Genomic DNA, 16,837 nt, shown 5'->3' on the forward strand with positions numbered 1-16,837 from the left:
GGGTCGGACCACTGGCTTCTTTAGTTGGACCCTAGGGGTCCTCTCCTCCACCCGCGGAGCTTGGATACGCCCACCTCCTCAAGCCTCCGGGCCTGAGGAAGCCTCTTCCTCCTTCTCGGCACCACGGTGCCCGCCCCACCGAAGCAGCTCTGGGCCCGCTTCTCAGTGGCCCTGCTTCTAAGCGGTTCCGCCTCCCCACCGGCCACCCCAGCTTCTGCGTGGGCGCGGCAAAGCACACCTCTCCCACGGGCAGCTGGGCCCACATCCCCATGCCCTTGTCGCAGTTCACCTCCCCGCTAGCCCAAAACACGCCCACACCCCCCACTTCCTCTCGCTGAGCGCCGTCTTTCCGGCCAGGCGCCTTTCTAATTGGCTGGCTGAGGGCTTCCTTGGGGACTCGGCCACTCGGGGCTCCGCAGCGGCCGCTCTAGCCGCTGTCCCGTGGCTTGGCTCCGCTCTTGCGGCTGCAAGCTCTCTATGGTGCTAGCAACAACATGTGGCGCCTCCCGGGACTGCTGGGCCGAGGTGAGGGGCGTCCGAGCAGCGAGCGTCCTGGGGCCGCTGAGGCGGAAGTGGAGGTGGGGGCGGGCGGGAGAAACCAGCCGAAGCTAAGGCGAGCGGGCTTAGCGCGGAGGGGCGGGGCCTTAAAGGGGCGGGGCCAAGACGTCAGGGACTGGCGGCATTTGAGCTGTGGTAGGGGCTGACGAGTGGAGGGTGGAGCTTAGCTTCAAGGGTATGGGTGGGGCTGTTGAAAGGGGGAGGAGTCAAATGGCAGGAGATGGTGGGCGGAGCGAATGAAAGACGACTGGAAGCGAATGGAGTAAGCAGAGCCAGTGTAGAGAGGAGGAGTTTAGAACCAAAGCGCCCCATTCATTGGGCGAGAGTGTGTGTGTGAGTGTCTGGTCATCTTAGAACAATGGTTGGCAGCTGTAGGAAGGCATCAGAATCACGTGGGAGCTTTTTCAAAATGTAGATAGATACTCTACCCTGAGAAATTCTGGTGGGGCTCCGTCCCAGGTCAGAGAGAAGATTGTTGGGGCAGCCTTTGCCTCACTCCCATTCCTGGTGAGATAACTAATCCTTGTTGCTCCGCACAGCTCTTCCCCGTCTGCTGGGACCCAGCCTTCGGGGGGTGACGGCCAAGTCCACCAGCCCAGATGGGCCTCAGGCTACCTCCTCCACCCTGCTGGTCCCTGTGCCCAACCTTGACAGGTGAGATACTGCCATTCTGTCATCCATCTCTTCCCCTGGCTTCCCTCTGCCTTCATTTTGGACAGAACTTGACAGCTCTTATTGCATCATCTAGGTCGGGTCCCCAGGGCCCAGGCAGGAGCAGTGGTCCAAGGTCCCATGGATGGAAAGATGCCTTCCAATGGAAGTCAGCCCATGTCTCACCAAACACCCTGTGGGACGCCATATCATGGGTAAGGCTTCCGCAGCCCTGTCCTTGACCTTCAGCGTGGATGAGAATGATCCTGCATGGAAGTATAGTCTAACCTAGAAACAAGAGCTAGGGCATCATTGTGTCCACACAATGAGTAACCCATAGCATTAGAGCAGATTCAGGGCGATATTGCTGCTCTCCCTCCCACCCTTCTCCCTGCCACGTATTTATTTCTCATTTCATTTGGTAAACTTTTATTTAACACCTTCTCTGAGCCACACATTTTTGCTAGGCCTTAGGAACATAGCAGAGAACAAGGTGGATACATTCTTGCCTTCATGAAGCTTATAATAAATAATAATAAATAGCATTGTTTATTAATATAAAGAACAAAAAGTATCGATAGCATTGGGGACAGCTTGTGTGCAGACCCTTTCTTACAAGCAGCAGTGACAGAGCCCAGGGATAGTATCAGGACTTCTGGAATCCAGGTCCAGCTCCAAAAAGTCCCACTCACTGTGGGACTGCCCTAGGGCACAGATCTTCTCTGGCAAAATGGGAAAACTCATCCTTCTCCAGCGTCTTATGCCCCTAGTGCACATCTCCCAGAGAGAGGTGTCCCCGTCGTGGAGATATCTCAGGCTTAGCTCTTCTAATGACACCAATTTACACATGAGAAAACTGAGTCCTAGAGAGGTCAAGTCACTTGCCCAAAGTACACAGCATGAAAGCAGCAGGGAGGAGATGTGACAGACGTGAGAGTGATATGTGTGCCAACTTCTTTCAGAATACCTTATAAGCAGAGCTTTTACCAAGACCTGAAAGGCAAAGATTCTGCCCAGTCGGATCTAGTGTTCACCACCAAGCATCTGACTTTATAGATCAGATTCAACGAATATTTACTGAGCAACTATTATGGGCTAGGGTCTGAACTAGGTGCTTTTACAAGTCATAGTAGGTGCAGCAGTGAAGCAGTAAAGCGTGAACTCTAGAGTTAAATCCAGCTCCCCCACTTAACACCTGTGTGACCTTAACCATGTAACCTAACATTTTAGAGCCTGAGTTTCCTCATCTATATAATGAAGATTATATTTCCCTAGCAAGATTTTTGTAAGGATTACACATGATAATGCATGCATAATACTTTATATTAATAAATAATGCTGTTTATTATTAGGTACCTTCTCTTCTGGCCTTAGCTCACACTCACCCTCACAGACATGCTTTCCCTGACTGCTTATCTTGTCAGTCCTCCCTCTCATGCTCTATGTAACCCCCTGATTTGTCTCTTATTGGCATTTACCATAATTGATAGTTATTATGTTTATTTCTCTGTGTACTTGGATTTTGTCTTTCTCTTTCAAGGCAAGATATAAACTTCCTGAGGGCAGAGACTATGTCTGTCTTATTTGCCACGTTATGCAGTGCCTGTTGCAACAAATAAGTACCTGGGTGTCTCTTCCTGAGCACAGCACAGGTGGAGGCAGGGAAAGCCAGGCAGTCACTGGGATCGGAGCTAGCTCAGGTCTTCTGCAGACCTGATAGAGGAGAAACACCTGTAGATGTGTGTGGTGGGGCGGCCTGGCTGGGGGAAGGGAAAGGGCTGTTCCAGACTGGAGAGTGAGCCTGATGGGGAACTCTGACTTGTTGCTGCATTTGCAGCTAAGTCCCAACCTACCACGTCATCTTTTTGCCTGCTTAGACTTTGTTTATTCAGTCAGTCACTCGTGCATTTATTCAGCATGTGTCTGTTGGGTCCCTACTATATCTTAGCACTGTACTGGGAACCAGGGATACATTGGTGACCAAAACATACATGGCTCCTGCCCTCATCATGTTTAGAGACTAACAGGAAAGACAAACCTTAGATGAGTGATTGCAGAGATGATAGTTTAAGTACCAGTGGCATCAGGCTCCGGAAGAGAAGTTTGGGTGCTATGACAGTACATAGTAGGGGAGCTGCCCCAGCCCGGCTTCCCAGGGATGGTTGAGCTGAAGGCCAGGTCTGAAGGAGTTGACCGGTGGAAGACTGTGTCCCTAATGCGCTGTCTTTCCCAGGGCACTCTGGCTGTGCTGGCCCTGCAGCTGGCAAGGCAGATCCACTTCCAGGCATCCCTGCCAGCAGGACCTCGGCGAGTGGAACACTGCTCTTGGCACAGTCCTCTGGACCGTTTCCTGTCATTTCCCTTGTGGCACCCATGCTTCTGTGAGTTCTCAGTCCTGGGGACAGGAGGGTTGGGCTGGGAGTTTCTCTGGGCCAGGAAGCATCTCTGGACACACCTCAGGAAAAGAACCATCAGCAGCTCCTTGCCTTTCCTATCTGAACTCAGAGGAAGGGGAATGGGGGGAAGTTCTGTCCACCCAGGGTGTGAGCCACACCTGCTCCTCAGTGTCTTTCCATGTCCTCCCATTACCCCCTGTGGAGGGAGCCCCGTAAGTCCAGACTACTTTAGATCCTGGGGGTGGCTTCCTGTCCAGCTGTCAGCCAGTTAGGTCATTCTCTGGTCATTTAGTCATTCATCAATAAATGAATCTTTATTGAGTACCTATTATATGCCATGATAGAGGTAATACAGCCTAGCAGTTGAGGATCTAGAGTCAGATGGTGAGGGTTGAAGCCCCAGAACTGCTGCATGCTAGTCTTGTGACCCTGAACAAGTCAATTTTAACTTCCCTGTGCCTCAATGGCTTCATCTATAAAATGGGGCAATAAAACCCACCCCCATAGGTTTCTTGGAAGGACTAAATAAGTTAATACATGTCAGCTGGGCACGGTGGCTCACGCCTGTAATCCTAGCACTCTGGGAGGCTGAGGTGGGTGGATTGCTCGAGGTCAGGAATTTGAAACCAGCCTGAGCATGAGCAAGACCCCGTCTCCACTATAAGTAGAAAGAAATTAATTGGCCAACTAATATATATAGAAAAAATTAGCCGGGCATGGTGGCGCATGCCCATAGTCCCAGCTGCTCGGGAGGCTGAGGCGGAAGGATCGCTTGAGCCCAGGTGTCTGAGGTTGCTGTGAGCTAGGCTGGGCAACAAAGCTAGACTCTCTCAAAGAAAAAAAAAAGTTAATACATGTCAAGGACTTAGAACAATGCCTGGCACATAGTAAGTGCTCAGTAATTACTAGTTTAAGTATTAGTTCTTGTCCTTACTATGATGATGATAATCATTATTGATATCACCATCAAAGGAAGTGCTAGGTAGTGGGGCTACAACAGTGACCAGGGTAGATGCCTCCCTGCTACTGGAAGAATTTAAGCGGAGGAGTGGCTGATGCTCAGGGTAGGAGATTAGCATAAATACAGGCCCCTCCAGACCCCTGTGGAGGGAAACCAGCCAAGGAAATAGAGGAGGAGGAGGAGCGTGAAGGAAGTGTCACAGGTGGTTCAGACTTCTTCCTAGGTCTCTAAAACTCGAGGGAGGACTCAGTCAAGCCCGAGCAGGCTGCACTGACCCCCTTCTGACCTGACTACTCTTGCTGGCTCTCCACAGCACTGCAGCGGCACATTCTCCCCAGCCCTGACGGCCCAGCTCCCAGGCACACTGGCCACAGGGAACCCAGGCTGGGCCAGGACGAACCCTCAGCTCAGCCCGAGAGCTTCTCCTCACGTAGCTCCTTGAGAGCAGCTGGTCCTTGGGACCCCTCTGAGGAAGGTATGTCCCCACCTTGCAGAGTTGGCAGAAGGCAGGGGGTCTTGGCGGGGAAGTTGGGCAGATGGACGTTGGCTGCTGCATATTCCCAGATAAGGGAATTGTCATTCCTGTGAGGTCCCATGCCTTCTGGGATGGTTTAGCGTATTTTGGTTCTTGGCAAGGGTGCCGGATGGAGAGCCTGGGTAGCCTGGGAGAGGAGGAGAAAAGAAGTAACAGCTTTCTCCTTTGTCCTGGCTGGGTGTCGGCCCTTCCCTTGCAGATCCCAGTGATTTGGGCTTCTTGCACGCCAGCAGTAGCTTCGAGTCCAAGGCAAAACCAGTCCAGCCTCAGCCCACTAGTGCAAAGAAGGTATTATCCAGAGTTGGCCACCCAGAACCCTGTAACGTTCTCTTGGGCAAGTGGCAATCCCGGGGAACCATCCCTTGATGAGTCTTCGTATTCCTTCCCCAGGAACAAGATACATCAAAAACTCTTTCCCTCGAGGAGGCCGTGACTTCCATTCAGCAGCTCCTCCAGCTCAGTGTTTCCCTCGCTTTCAACTTCCTGGGTAACTGAATGGATCCTGCCTCAAGGCAGGAGGATGGACAATTGGAAAGGGTATGGGTGGGTCAAATACAGTCAGAATGGGGAATGGTTTAAATAAGAGAGATTTTGTTTTCTCCCAGGTTGGTAGACCAAATCGGGCTTGGTGGCTCAGTGGTGTCAGAGACCCTTTCTTATTCAAGTGTGTCTGCCATTCTTAGAACTGCCTCCCACATTGAGCTCCAGTTTGGCTGTTCCAGCTCCTGCCCTCGTACCCATACTCGAGCCAGCTGGAAGGAAGAGGGTGGGGAGGCTAAAGGACCACTCCTTTAGGGACTTTAAGGACATGACCTAGAAGTTACACAGATCTTTGTCCTGAATGTAGGCTTGTGACCACACCCAGTCACAGAGGAGGCTGGAAATGTCATCTTTATCCGAATAACTATGTGCTGACCTGAAACTTCTGTTATTATGTAAGAAGGAGGAAATAAATCTTAGAGGACACCTGGCATTGGCTGCCACACGTAGGAAAGTTTAGAGCAGGCCCTCGAGTGTGTGAATAGGAACCTCTTGCCCATATCTGCAGACTCCTGATGCCCCTCCGCCATTTATTCTGGTCTCCATAGTGACTTGGCTCAAGTTTCAGGCCTTCTAATGTGGAGACCCAGACTCCGGGAAGCATCTTTTGGATTCTAGTGGGCAGATGGGTGAAAGGCTGGGATTCATTTGGAACAAATTGAGCATTTACCTTTTGCTAGGCCCTGCTTTAGGTGCTAGAGATGTAGTGATTCACAAGACAAAGTTCTTACTCTCAGGGAACTGACACGTGAGTTGAAGGAGTGAAAAACAATACATTGGCAAACAAAAAGAATTTCAGATGGTGATAAATGTTATGAAGAAAATAAAACAAGGGGATGTGTTAGTGACTTGGGCAAGGAGCACCTTTGGACTTGGAAGTCTTCACTGAAGGGAAGAGCCTTGAGCTAAGACTTGACTAACAAAACAAGCCATTCTTGTTTCCATCCGGAGAAAGAGCTTTCCAAGTGGAGGGAACAGCAGTGCAAAGTTCCTGTGGCAGGATTGAATTTTGAACGTTAAAGGAAAAAGGCAAAGGGGAGTGTGGCTGGAGATTAGGGATCTCAGGAAGAGTGGAAGGAGATGAAGTCAGAGGAGCAGGCAGGGGCCAGATCAGGTGAGGTCTTCTGAGCCAAGGTAAAGAGTGTGGATTATCTAGGTGAGACAAGAAGGCATTGGAGGGCTTTAAGCAGGGGCAGGAAGCTGGGCAGTAACATGATCTGATTTACTTTTCTGAAGATCTTTCTGGCTGTTGTATAGACACACGTGGATTGTAGCGGTGCTAGAGGGGAAACGGGAGGCCAGGTAGTAGGAGATGTTACTGAGAGCTGAGCAAAACAGGATGGAGGGGTGGTCTAGGCCAGAGGAAGAGGAGACTGGGAAGAAGAGCTGGATTAGGGTATTTCAGTGGAGCCAGGTGGGGAATGGGGACAGGGTGGGATCCTTTGCCCTCTTTACTCTTCTCCTCAAGGACAGAGGGCTCTGTCAACCCTGGTCAGTAAGTGTTCAGGCAGCAGGGAGGCAGCTTTATGTAATTCCCTGGTGGCTGAATGGAACCTGGCTTCTACTTCATTAGCTTTTTGTGATTTTGATGGGCCGACAGGCTCTTCTCAGAATTTTCTTACCCATTCCTTCATTCACATATTCATTTATTCAGCAAGTGCTGAGCACTGTGGCAGAACACAAAGGGAGCAGAAGCCATAATCATATTTTGCATTTGTATAGAGCTTTCATCCTATGCAGTTATTTCTTCTACATTCTTTTTCTGTTTCTGCCTCCAGGATTTTGCAGTCTAATTGAGGAGACAGGACTTGTACTCTTGAAACAATTTAGTTCATAGAAAAAGGCTTGGTATATTAAGTAAGAGCCAAAAAAGTAAAGCCTGAGTGTGGTCTGAAGTTTCTAGAGCAGAAACAAGGTAGGAGGCCTGATGGTGGAGGCAGAAAGAGAGATCCCAGGCCGGAGAGGCAGTTTGAGCAAAGACTTAGAGTTGAGAATTGGCTGTGCCCTGCTCTTTTCCTATTTCCCTTTTGTTTGGACAATGAAAAGAGCTTGGGCCTTCGAGTTGGATGTTCCTGCATTCAGATCTTGGCTGTCTTATATCACCACTTCCAGTTTCCTCATGAAACAGAATTAGCAGTATCACTTGTATCAGTTAAGGTTTGCTGGATACAAGCAGCCTAAATGTACTCTGGCTAACTTAAGCACAGAAGGAATCTACCAGGATTTATTGACCTGCTGAGCCTCTGAAAGGACAGAAATCAGGGAAGCTCCAGAGACCCAGTGGGCAACATGCGATAGACTGTATCTTCAGACTATTGCTATTAGAATAAACCTACAAGGACTGTTTTCTCTCCTTGTCCCAACAAGATCAAGATTCAGATTCCTGAGAGTCTCCTTGGCTGGGAAGAGTGTGGGCACACTGATTGACAGACTGGGGGAGGGGTTGTTCCCCAAGGTGAATCTGGAAGCTATTACCAAGAGGTGGAGGAATGTTTATAGGAGGGCAGAGCCCACTAACGTAGGTGCCAAACCAGTGAAATATTCAGAGGATAGGAATATATGCAAAGTGTCTAACACAAAAAAGGAAGGAAGGCTCAGGTGTGGTGGCTCATGCCTCTAATCCTAGCACTCTGGGAGGTGGAGGCAGGAGGATTGCTTGAGGTCAGGAGTTTGAGACCAGCCTGAGCAAGAGCAAGACCCCATCTCTACTAAAAATAGAAAAAAAGATGGTGGCAGACACACTCCTGTAGTCATGTTGCCAGGCATGGTGGCACATGCCTGTAGTCCCCAGCTACTCAGGAGGCTGAGGCAGGAGGATCACATGAGCCAGGGAGTTTGAGGTTGCTGTGAGCTAGGCTGATGCCATGGCACTCTAGCAAGACTGTCTCAAAAAAAAAAAAAAAAAAAAAAGGAAGGAAGGAGTCTGGGATCAGAAGATGAACCTATAGGTATCTGGCTGAGGATATGGGGAAGTTCGCAGAGAAAGCTGTGAGTGTTTGTGCCCTGTGCTTTCTTACAGGGACACAGAACATGAGGAACGGGGACTACACGGCAGGCTTTTCTTACTTCAAGAAAGCTGCAGACCGGGGCTACAGCAAAGCACAATACAACACGGGGTTGTGTCATGAGCATGGCAGGGGCACCCCCAGGGACATTAGCAAGGTACTGCACCTACTCCCCTGCCCCAGGCCTGTACCCTGTAGGGGCTGCCCAGAGTGATCTCTGGAAATGAGTAGTGGGCAGGGATGGGGGAAAGTTCAGCTTCTCTCCACCACTTGGTTCCAGCCCAGCTTCGAGGGGAAAATGAGGAAGAAACTCTAGCTTCTGGGAATTTAGACTGAAAACTCAGGGAGGACAGGGATTTTGCCTCTCTTCTTTGCAATTATATCCTCAGAGGCTAGACCAGCACTATGGTGAATGGATTAATTCAGTTTTAAGAAGTAGGATAAGTACACAAACAGGTTATATATAAGAATGTATTTCTAAGAGTTGTATGAAGGCAAAAAAACGGAAAGCAGATTAAGGTTCTTTCAATAGAAAACTAGTTATGATTGGGCACAGTGGCTCACACCTATAATCCCAGCATTTTGGGAGGATCACTTAAGGCCAGGAATTCAAGACTAGCCTGGACAACATAGTAAGATTCATCTCGACAAAAAAATTAAAAAGTTAGCGGGGCATGGTGATTCACCCCTGTAGTCCCAGCTACTTGGGAGGCTAAGGCAGGAGGATTGCTTGAGCCCAGGAGTTTGAGGTTACAGTGGGCTGTGATTGGGCCATTGCATGCCAGCTTAGGGGAGAAGGAAAACTGGTTAATTACATCTATATTTGTATTTGGCCTTAAAAATGATGTGCTAGATCTATATTTATTGGCAAGGAAAGACATTCATAGTGTATTGCTAAGTAAAAAAATAGGTTGCAAAATAGTATAGTATGATCCAGTTCTCTCTATATATACACACTTAAATATGTGTGTGAATATATATATAATGTATATGTGTGTGTATATAACACATATATATGTGGGAAGAAATTTGCAAAGCTGTATACTAAAATTTTAACAGAGAATGATCCTTAGGAGGCAGGATTTCTTGGGATTTTATGTTTCTATTTTTGTTTTATATTTTTAAATTTTGGCTTATCTGAATTTTCTGACTAATCTATAATGCTTATGTATTATTTAATTAAAATAATTTTTTCAAATTTCACACAAAGACGAAAGTGCTTACAGAGTTACCAGCTGACGGGGTGTCTCTCCCTTTGCCCCAGGCGGTCCTTTATTACCAGTTGGCTGCCAGCCAGGGCCACAGCCTGGCTCAGTACCGCTGTGCCAGGTGCCTGCTGCGGGACCTGGCCCCCTCGTGGGGCCCTGAGCAGCAGAGGGCGGTGTCCATGCTGAGGCAGGCTGCAGACTCGGGCTTGAGAGAGGTGAGTGCCATTGGCAGGGCCCGTCCCAGGTCCCTGGGGCGTGTGGAGCCTGAAAGTGACCACATGCCTTTGTTCCTTCCTCCTTGACCATAGGCCCAGGCTTTCCTCGGAGTGCTTTTCACCAAGGAGCCGTACCTGGACGAGCAGAGAGCTGTGAAGTATCTTTGGCTTGCAGCCAGCAATGGGGTATGCGATCTCTAGTATCCAGGCACGTTGGGGACTGAGTTTGATAAGAGGAGGGGTTAGGGAACTGGCACTGAGTTCTGTGCTTAGAAGATGGTTTGATAGGAGCATTGGGCTGGCTTCCAGCCTTGGCTCTTGCTGACCTACTGTGTGCCCTTGCGCAGGCCCAGTGGTGTGCTGGAGCTGCTCCACACCAGGCTGCGAGAGCTCTTGGTGGCTTAGAATCTTCTGTGGTGGGAGTATTTGCACCACAGAGTTGCTGAATGCTATAAAGCAGGGCTTTTGCCCTCTGGAGAGCCAGTGGTTAAAGATTCACCTGCACACTGCTGGGCCCAGTCATTTCTTGATTCAAACCTGTTTCCTTGCCTTTAAAGTGGGCATAATAAGTGTGACACAGACGTCACACTTATCTACCCCACGGGTAATAGTGTCTTCCTGGGTTTGCACCAAGCAGCGTGGCAGGGTCGGGTGTGTCGTAACCTGGCCCGTAGCCTGCATGTTACAGAAGTGAGGGTTCAGCCTGTCCAGAAATTTGACTGGAAATTTGCAATTTGACTATGAAGGGTGGTAAAGAAGTGAGACCATGGTTGGGAGTCAACAGTGTTTGGTTTTTTTAGGTTGAGAGAGTGACTATGATGACAGTGTTCCATGCCTTCCTTGCCTGTCCACTACTTCACAGCGCTGTCGTGAGGATCGAAATCTAGGTAGATGACAGGTGTGAGAGCACTCTGTAAGCTGTGCACCTGAAAAGTGCATCATTACCAGTGGCAGAAGCCCGGAGAAGTCAGAAGACACATGAGGTGGAGACACTCAGCAGTTTGGGCAGTAGGGATGTCTCATCTGTGAACTGGGGGCATTGGCACTCAGGCAGTAGGACCCAGAGTTTGTTCCGTGGAGCATTAGTTCCACGGGACATTTATAAATAATGTGAAGGGAAAAAATGGTTAGTTGGATTTGGGAAATACTGAGTTAAACAGTTATCTTTAATGTAGGAAATCTCAAAGCTTTATGTCACTGTGAAGGCAATCTGTGGTTTGCTGTATTCCTCAAGTGTTTTTGACCAGCATGTTTTTTGAGTTGCATCTTGAAGAACCCAGAGTCCTGGATTGAAGTAAGCGATATGCACGTACTATAATTTCCCTATGTGGGTAGCGACTGCTTCCTCTGTTTTTTGGCCAAACTGATAGCTTCATTGAACTCTTGGGCATGAGAATACTTTTCCTTGTCCACTCCGTATTGCCCAAAATATTTATAGTAGCTGCCATATGAGACCAAAGTCCCCAGTCAGTGCTGGCCTCTGTGCCTGCCTTTCCTTGAAATAGCCCCACAGAGCTTCCTCGGGCTGGGCGATCCTGCGAGTCTCTGTGCTGGCCAAGCCCGGGGGCAGCCTGGCCCGCTTTAATCAGACTGGCATGCTAAGAGGACAGTGCACAGAGGGGTGTCTGTCACCTGTTATGTGACAGTGTGTTGGACACAGACGTCACACTTATCTACCCCACGGGTAATAGTGTCTTCCTGGGTTTGCACCAAGTAGCGTGGCAGGGTCAGGTGTGTCGTAACCTGGCCCGTAGCCTGCATGTTACAGAAGTGAGGGTTCAGCCTGTCCAGAAATTTGACTGGAAATTTGCAATTTGACTGTGAAGGGTGGTAAAGAAGTGAGACCATGGTTGGGAGTCAACAGTGTTTGGTTTTTATAGGTTGAGAGAGTGACTATGATGACAGTGTTCCAGTAGAGAAGGGGACATTACTGAAGGGGGCGACTAAAGGGGATGATAACAATAGCATTAGTCTGGGCACTAGGAACACCAGTGCTAGGCACTAGTAAATGTGTTCACATAGTAACACATTTAATCCATACAGCAACCCAATACGGTAGGTGCTATTATTATCCCCAGTTTATAGGCGAGGAAACTGAGGCACTGAGCTGTAGAGTGACATGCCTGAGATCACACAGCTGGTAAGTGGCAGAGCCGTGATTGGAACCCAGGCAGTCTGGCCGGACAGCTGGGCGCCCAGCTCCTGCCAGATCCTGCCTCTCGGAAGAGCGCAGATCTCAGTGAGAGGAGAGCACCCAGAGGCGTGGGCAAAGGGCTCAGCCTTTTGAAGGCCGAGAAACACGTGCTCTGTGGTTTATGCTTTGCAGCCCTCTCAGGCAGAGCTTCAGGAAGGCGTGCAGGGCCCTGGGGAAGCTGACCCTCCACCCTGCCTCCTTGCTCTGTCAGGACAGAGCTGGTGGGCTGTTTCCCGAAGTAGCCTTCCCTTCTGCATGCTTTCAGCCAGCTCAGCGAGAGAAGCTTCCACACTGCTGTGGCTGGAATCCCCCTGGGTGGAGGGACCCCGTCCCCTCTGTGCTGGGCAAGCTCGGGGCCTCAGGTAGTTCATGCTGGGATCCCTCGGTGTGTGGGCGGGCGGGGCTGGGCCTCGACCCTGCACGGACGATAAGCCCTAGCGTGCCTGCCGTCGCCTTCCTCCCGCCTCAGCGTTTCAGTTCCTCGCTTCTGCATGTGTGTATCTGTCCATTTTCTTCTCCTTCAGGACTCACAGAGCAGGTACCACTTGGGAATTTGCTACGAGAAAGGCCTCGGCGTGCAGAGGAATCTGCGAGAGGCCCTGCGGTGTTACCAGCAGGCCGCGGCTCTGGGAAACGCGCCTGCCCAGGAGAGGGTTCGGGCTCTCTTTTCCACTGAGAGAGCAGGTGCGGATGCAAGTCAGAGCCGACAGATCCCTCCCTGAGATCAGCACCCTGTGACAGGGAAGGTGGTGGCAGGAGCCCCTGGTCTCCTTGTCCTTTCTGCCCCCAGTGGTGGTTAAGAGCACAGCTTTTGGAGTCAGAGAAACCCGAGTTTTACCTCCAGTTGTCAACTGAACTTGAAGTAAGGGTGACCTAACTCACTAGGTTGTTGTAAGGGTTAAATGAGATGCTGTAAAGGGCTTAGCACAGCCTGACCGTGGTAGGTATTGAATAAGTAAGTGGTGGCAGCTCTGATGATTTTTTTAGGAGAGAATGTCCTGGGGCTGTCCGAATTCCCCTGCTAGGGCTCCAGAGCCACTGGGGTTGGGCTGAGTTAACAAGGCCAGAGGGAACCAAGCCCTTGAAGGAGTCCTTGCTTCAAAGTAGAAGTTCAAGAATATAGCATGAGGCCGGGCGCGGTGGCTCACGCCTGTAATCCTAGCTCTCTGGGAGGCCGAGGCAGGCGGATTGCTCAAGGTCAGGAGTTCAAAACCAGCCTGAGCAAGAGCAAGACCCCGTCTCTACTATAAATAGAAAGAAATTAATTGGCCAACTGATATATATATAAAATTAGCCGGGCATGGTGGCACATGCCTGTAGTCCCAGCTACTCGGGAGGCTGAGGCAGTAGGATCGCTCAAGCCCAGGAGTTTGAGGTTGCTGTGAGCTAGACTGACGCCACGGCACTCACTCTAGCCTGGACAACAAAGCAAGACTCTGTCTCAAAAAAAAAAAAAAAAAAGAATATAGCATGAGTTAAGAGTTGGTCTCACTTCTTCTTGTAGCTCCGGGGTCCAGCGACCTGGCAGTTAAGGGACTGAAGTCTTTCTCCAGCCCCTCCCTCTGCAGCCTGAACACCCTGCTGTCAGGAACCTCCCACCTCCCGCACGCCTCGAGCACAGGGAACCTTGGCGTCCTCTGCAGAAGCGGGCATCTCGGCGCCAGCCCCGGAGTCCCCAGCAGGGCTATGGCCCCACACCCCTACCCCTTGGAAACGAGTCTCGTAAGACTGGGTTTTGGCTAAGGTGAGATCAAACACAGTTAGTGGTGCCTCTTAGGAACCAGGGGGGCCACGAGGTTGGATGACAAAAATAGAGCGTCAGTTTCCCTTTCTAGGGTAGAAATTCCAGTGGGAGCTCAGGTTCCCAAGCAATTCCAAGTATATAGCTAGTAAATGACTTTGACCTTTTCCCCACGTGGTAGCCTCACAGCTGATCCTTGGATGCCTTCACAGTCATTTCTGGTCTGTGCACCAAAAGGATTCATCCAATGACCTGAGAAAAACTCTACTGAAGAGTCCAGAGACCCTGGTCCTCACCTTAGCCTTTGTCTTTGAGCAAATCACTTACCTTAGCCCTCCCCATGCCTCAGTTTCCTCACACTTAAACTATGCCATTGTTTGCCAGTGTCTGACATGTACACCTGTCTGATGGTTCACAAGAGGATTTTAGGTGGTATTCAAATTAATATTTTTTATTTTAATAGTTATATATTTAATATATAATATGAAAATGTGACTAGCATATTGACCTATAGTTTTACAGATGTTATGCCTAGGATAAAGTTAACTTTAACAAAAATATAGTGGGCCAGGCGAAGTGGCTCAATGCCTGTAATCCTAATACTTTGGGAGGCTGAAGTGGAAGGATCGCTTGAGGCTGTGAATTTGAGACCAGCCCAAGCAACATAGTGAGACCCCATGTCTACAAAAAATTTTTAAAAATTAAAAATATGCTGGGCATGGTGGCGCCCGCCTGTGTCTCAGCTATTTAGGAGGCTGAGAGGTGGGAGGATCACTTGAGCCTGGGAGTTTGAGGTTGCTGTGAATTATAATGATGCCACTGCACTCTAGCCTGGGCAACAGAGCAAGACTGTGTCTCAAAAAAACCCAGTCAAGCAATTTAAAGAAAAATATCAAAAAGGGGAGAGGTGGTAGAATCGTGGGAGGGTTCCATGAATGGCTGACACTTGGGAAACACTGAACACGCTGTCCCCAGCCGTAGCTCCAGCGTGCGCCTTTGTTCATCCCAGTGGATTCACGATTGTTTTCATTTCACCTTTGATTTGAAAGGAAGGAATTTCTTACCTAAACCCCTGGATGTATCTGCTTGACTTTTTCAGACCTCACTTGAGCCCTAAAGATGGAGACTGTGGGTTCTCAGAGAGATACCAAAGAAGAGGCCCAGTTGAGTCCCAAAGAAGAGGCCAGTTGTCCGGCCACCTTCCCCAAAACCTTAAGCACCTGCCCCAGCACAGTAAAGAAGAGGAAAGTGTGTGAAGACCCAGATTCAGGCTCTGCAACTTGCCTGGCCATGTCACCTTGACTTGTTATATTGTTTCCTCAGTTGAAGACGAGGGCAGGGGTGTCTACTGCCGTGCCCACCCCCCCCCCCCCCCGCAGGATAAACACAAGGGCATTTCGCTGCAGAGAGGACCTTGGTGCTCGCTTAGGCCCGGGGAGGCAGAGTGATGGATGCCGATGGTTGCGTGGCTTTATGAGTCGCCAGGCCAGGATGAGGGCCAGGCCTCCTGACTGCTGGCCCACGTTTCTTTTCCACCAGTTCACGCTGTAATTTTGTGTGAAAGCGCTATCATCCTACTGCTGGGAGAGAGTAAATGGAGACTGAGCACAGGGAGTCTTGGAGCAGGGGAGTGCAGATTTTGAGGTCCTCTTTTGGGAAAGGTATGCCAGAAATGTCTGTGTGTTTAATAAAAGATATTGGATTATCTGATCTCTCTCGCCCTTGAGTGTGCCGGGGAGAGCCGGGAGACGGGGCAGCTGAAAGCCAAGGCTCCGTCCTCATCTCTAAACTCTCCATTAACTAATTTAAAGGGTCTTAAAAGCTTCTCCAAGAGAGAGACTTCGAAAAGAATGATTTCTGAGTCAACACTAATGAGTCCAATTACTGAATTTGTGAATAGCTCTTCCCTGGCTTCTGGATGTCAGCCCAAGTTCAATAGCATAGATGTGCTTAGGGTTGGGGTGGTGGAGTGATGGAGGGCCCCCCCCCCTCTGTTGACGGTTTGAATGGGAAGGACCAACCAGCTTGGCCAATTCAAAGGTGGGCAGGTTTGCGGGGGGTGGGGGAATTGCCCCCATTATCGCCTCTGCTGCCCACCCCACGTCTCCCAGCTTCTGGGTGCTCCCTGCCTCACTTTCCCAGCCCCTTCCTCTCACCCTGGGGCCTGAGCTGCCTCTAGCTCCAGCGCCTCCCCTGCCCCCTGCTCCCTTTCCAGGGCTGTCCTGCACATGGCTGCCTCCCTCAGGTGGCGCTCCTTGGGAGCAGGGACCTCCTCTTTGTGTTCAGCATCCTCACACTTAAGGCAATGCCCGTGCAGGGCAGGGACCTGGTGCGCCTTGGCGAAAGCTCAGGGTTTTCAGCCATGAGTGCACTAATCTCTGCCAAAAAAAAAGGTTTCTGTGGTCAAATAAGTTTGGGAAACGCTACACCAGACGTCCCCTTTTTATAGATTCATGATACGCATCAGCATATTCGAGGTTCCAAGAAGTCCTACAGTAAAGAACTGGGTTAACCCGGTGTTCCCCTCACTGGGCTGAGCACAGAGCCCAATTCCCAGCAGATTGCTTTTGAGCCTTCCTGGGGCACCCTCTGTGCAAAACGTCACCACCTGCCCTCCCCATGGGGCCCCAGCCCCTGCCCCCTGCTTGCCCTTTTAGGTTCTCAGATTGTGGTTTCCTCCTAGCCATGCCTGGGGCCAAGGGGCAGTTGAGACAGTCATGGACACTGGGTGTCCTGTGGTGATGGCCGTGTTAATTGCTACGCAGTGAAATACTGTTTCGATTTGGGGTGCCAGAGGTGGGGGTGGAATATTTTAAGCTGTCCAATTTAAAAA

The 16,837-nt window shown here is 50.1% G+C and overlaps 1 protein-coding gene across 2 annotated transcripts; it reads left to right on the forward strand.

Moving 5' to 3' along the window:
* The first annotated feature begins 357 nt into the window (after positions 1–357).
* On the forward strand, positions 358–15,714 carry DELE1 (DAP3 binding cell death enhancer 1). 2 transcript variants are annotated; one of them, XM_012749093.2, is made up of 13 exons: positions 358–525; positions 1,098–1,212; positions 1,307–1,424; positions 3,443–3,590; positions 4,880–5,041; positions 5,301–5,389; positions 5,492–5,588; positions 8,661–8,803; positions 9,911–10,069; positions 10,163–10,255; positions 12,788–12,947; positions 13,768–14,007; positions 15,104–15,714. In XM_012749093.2, the coding sequence occupies exons 1-12, from the start codon at positions 495–497 to the stop codon at positions 14,004–14,006; spliced, it is 1,554 nt and encodes a 517-aa protein (XP_012604547.1). In that variant the 5' UTR covers positions 358–494; the 3' UTR covers position 14,007; positions 15,104–15,714. The 2 variants fall into 2 exon arrangements, with proteins under 2 accessions (XP_012604547.1, XP_075852278.1); XM_075996163.1 differs by lacking the exon at positions 15,104–15,714 and adding an exon at positions 12,529–12,625 and having other exon boundaries at positions 13,768–13,905.
* The last annotated feature ends 1,123 nt before the right edge of the window (positions 15,715–16,837 follow it).

This window comes from Microcebus murinus, chromosome 21 (genome assembly GCF_040939455.1).
Source record: "Microcebus murinus isolate Inina chromosome 21, M.murinus_Inina_mat1.0, whole genome shotgun sequence".
Lineage (NCBI taxonomy): Eukaryota > Metazoa > Chordata > Mammalia > Primates > Cheirogaleidae > Microcebus > Microcebus murinus.

Excerpts from the sequence above, each read along its gene's own strand:
- DELE1 (XM_012749093.2), top strand. The coding sequence starts at position 495 with ATGTGGCGCCTCCCGGGACTGCTGGGCCGAG. Across the intron at positions 5,589-8,660 it reads CCTCGCTTTCAACTTCCTGG|GGACACAGAACATGAGGAAC; the intron begins GTAACTGAATGG and ends GCTTTCTTACAG. Across the intron at positions 10,070-10,162 it reads CAGACTCGGGCTTGAGAGAG|GCCCAGGCTTTCCTCGGAGT; the intron begins GTGAGTGCCATT and ends CCTTGACCATAG.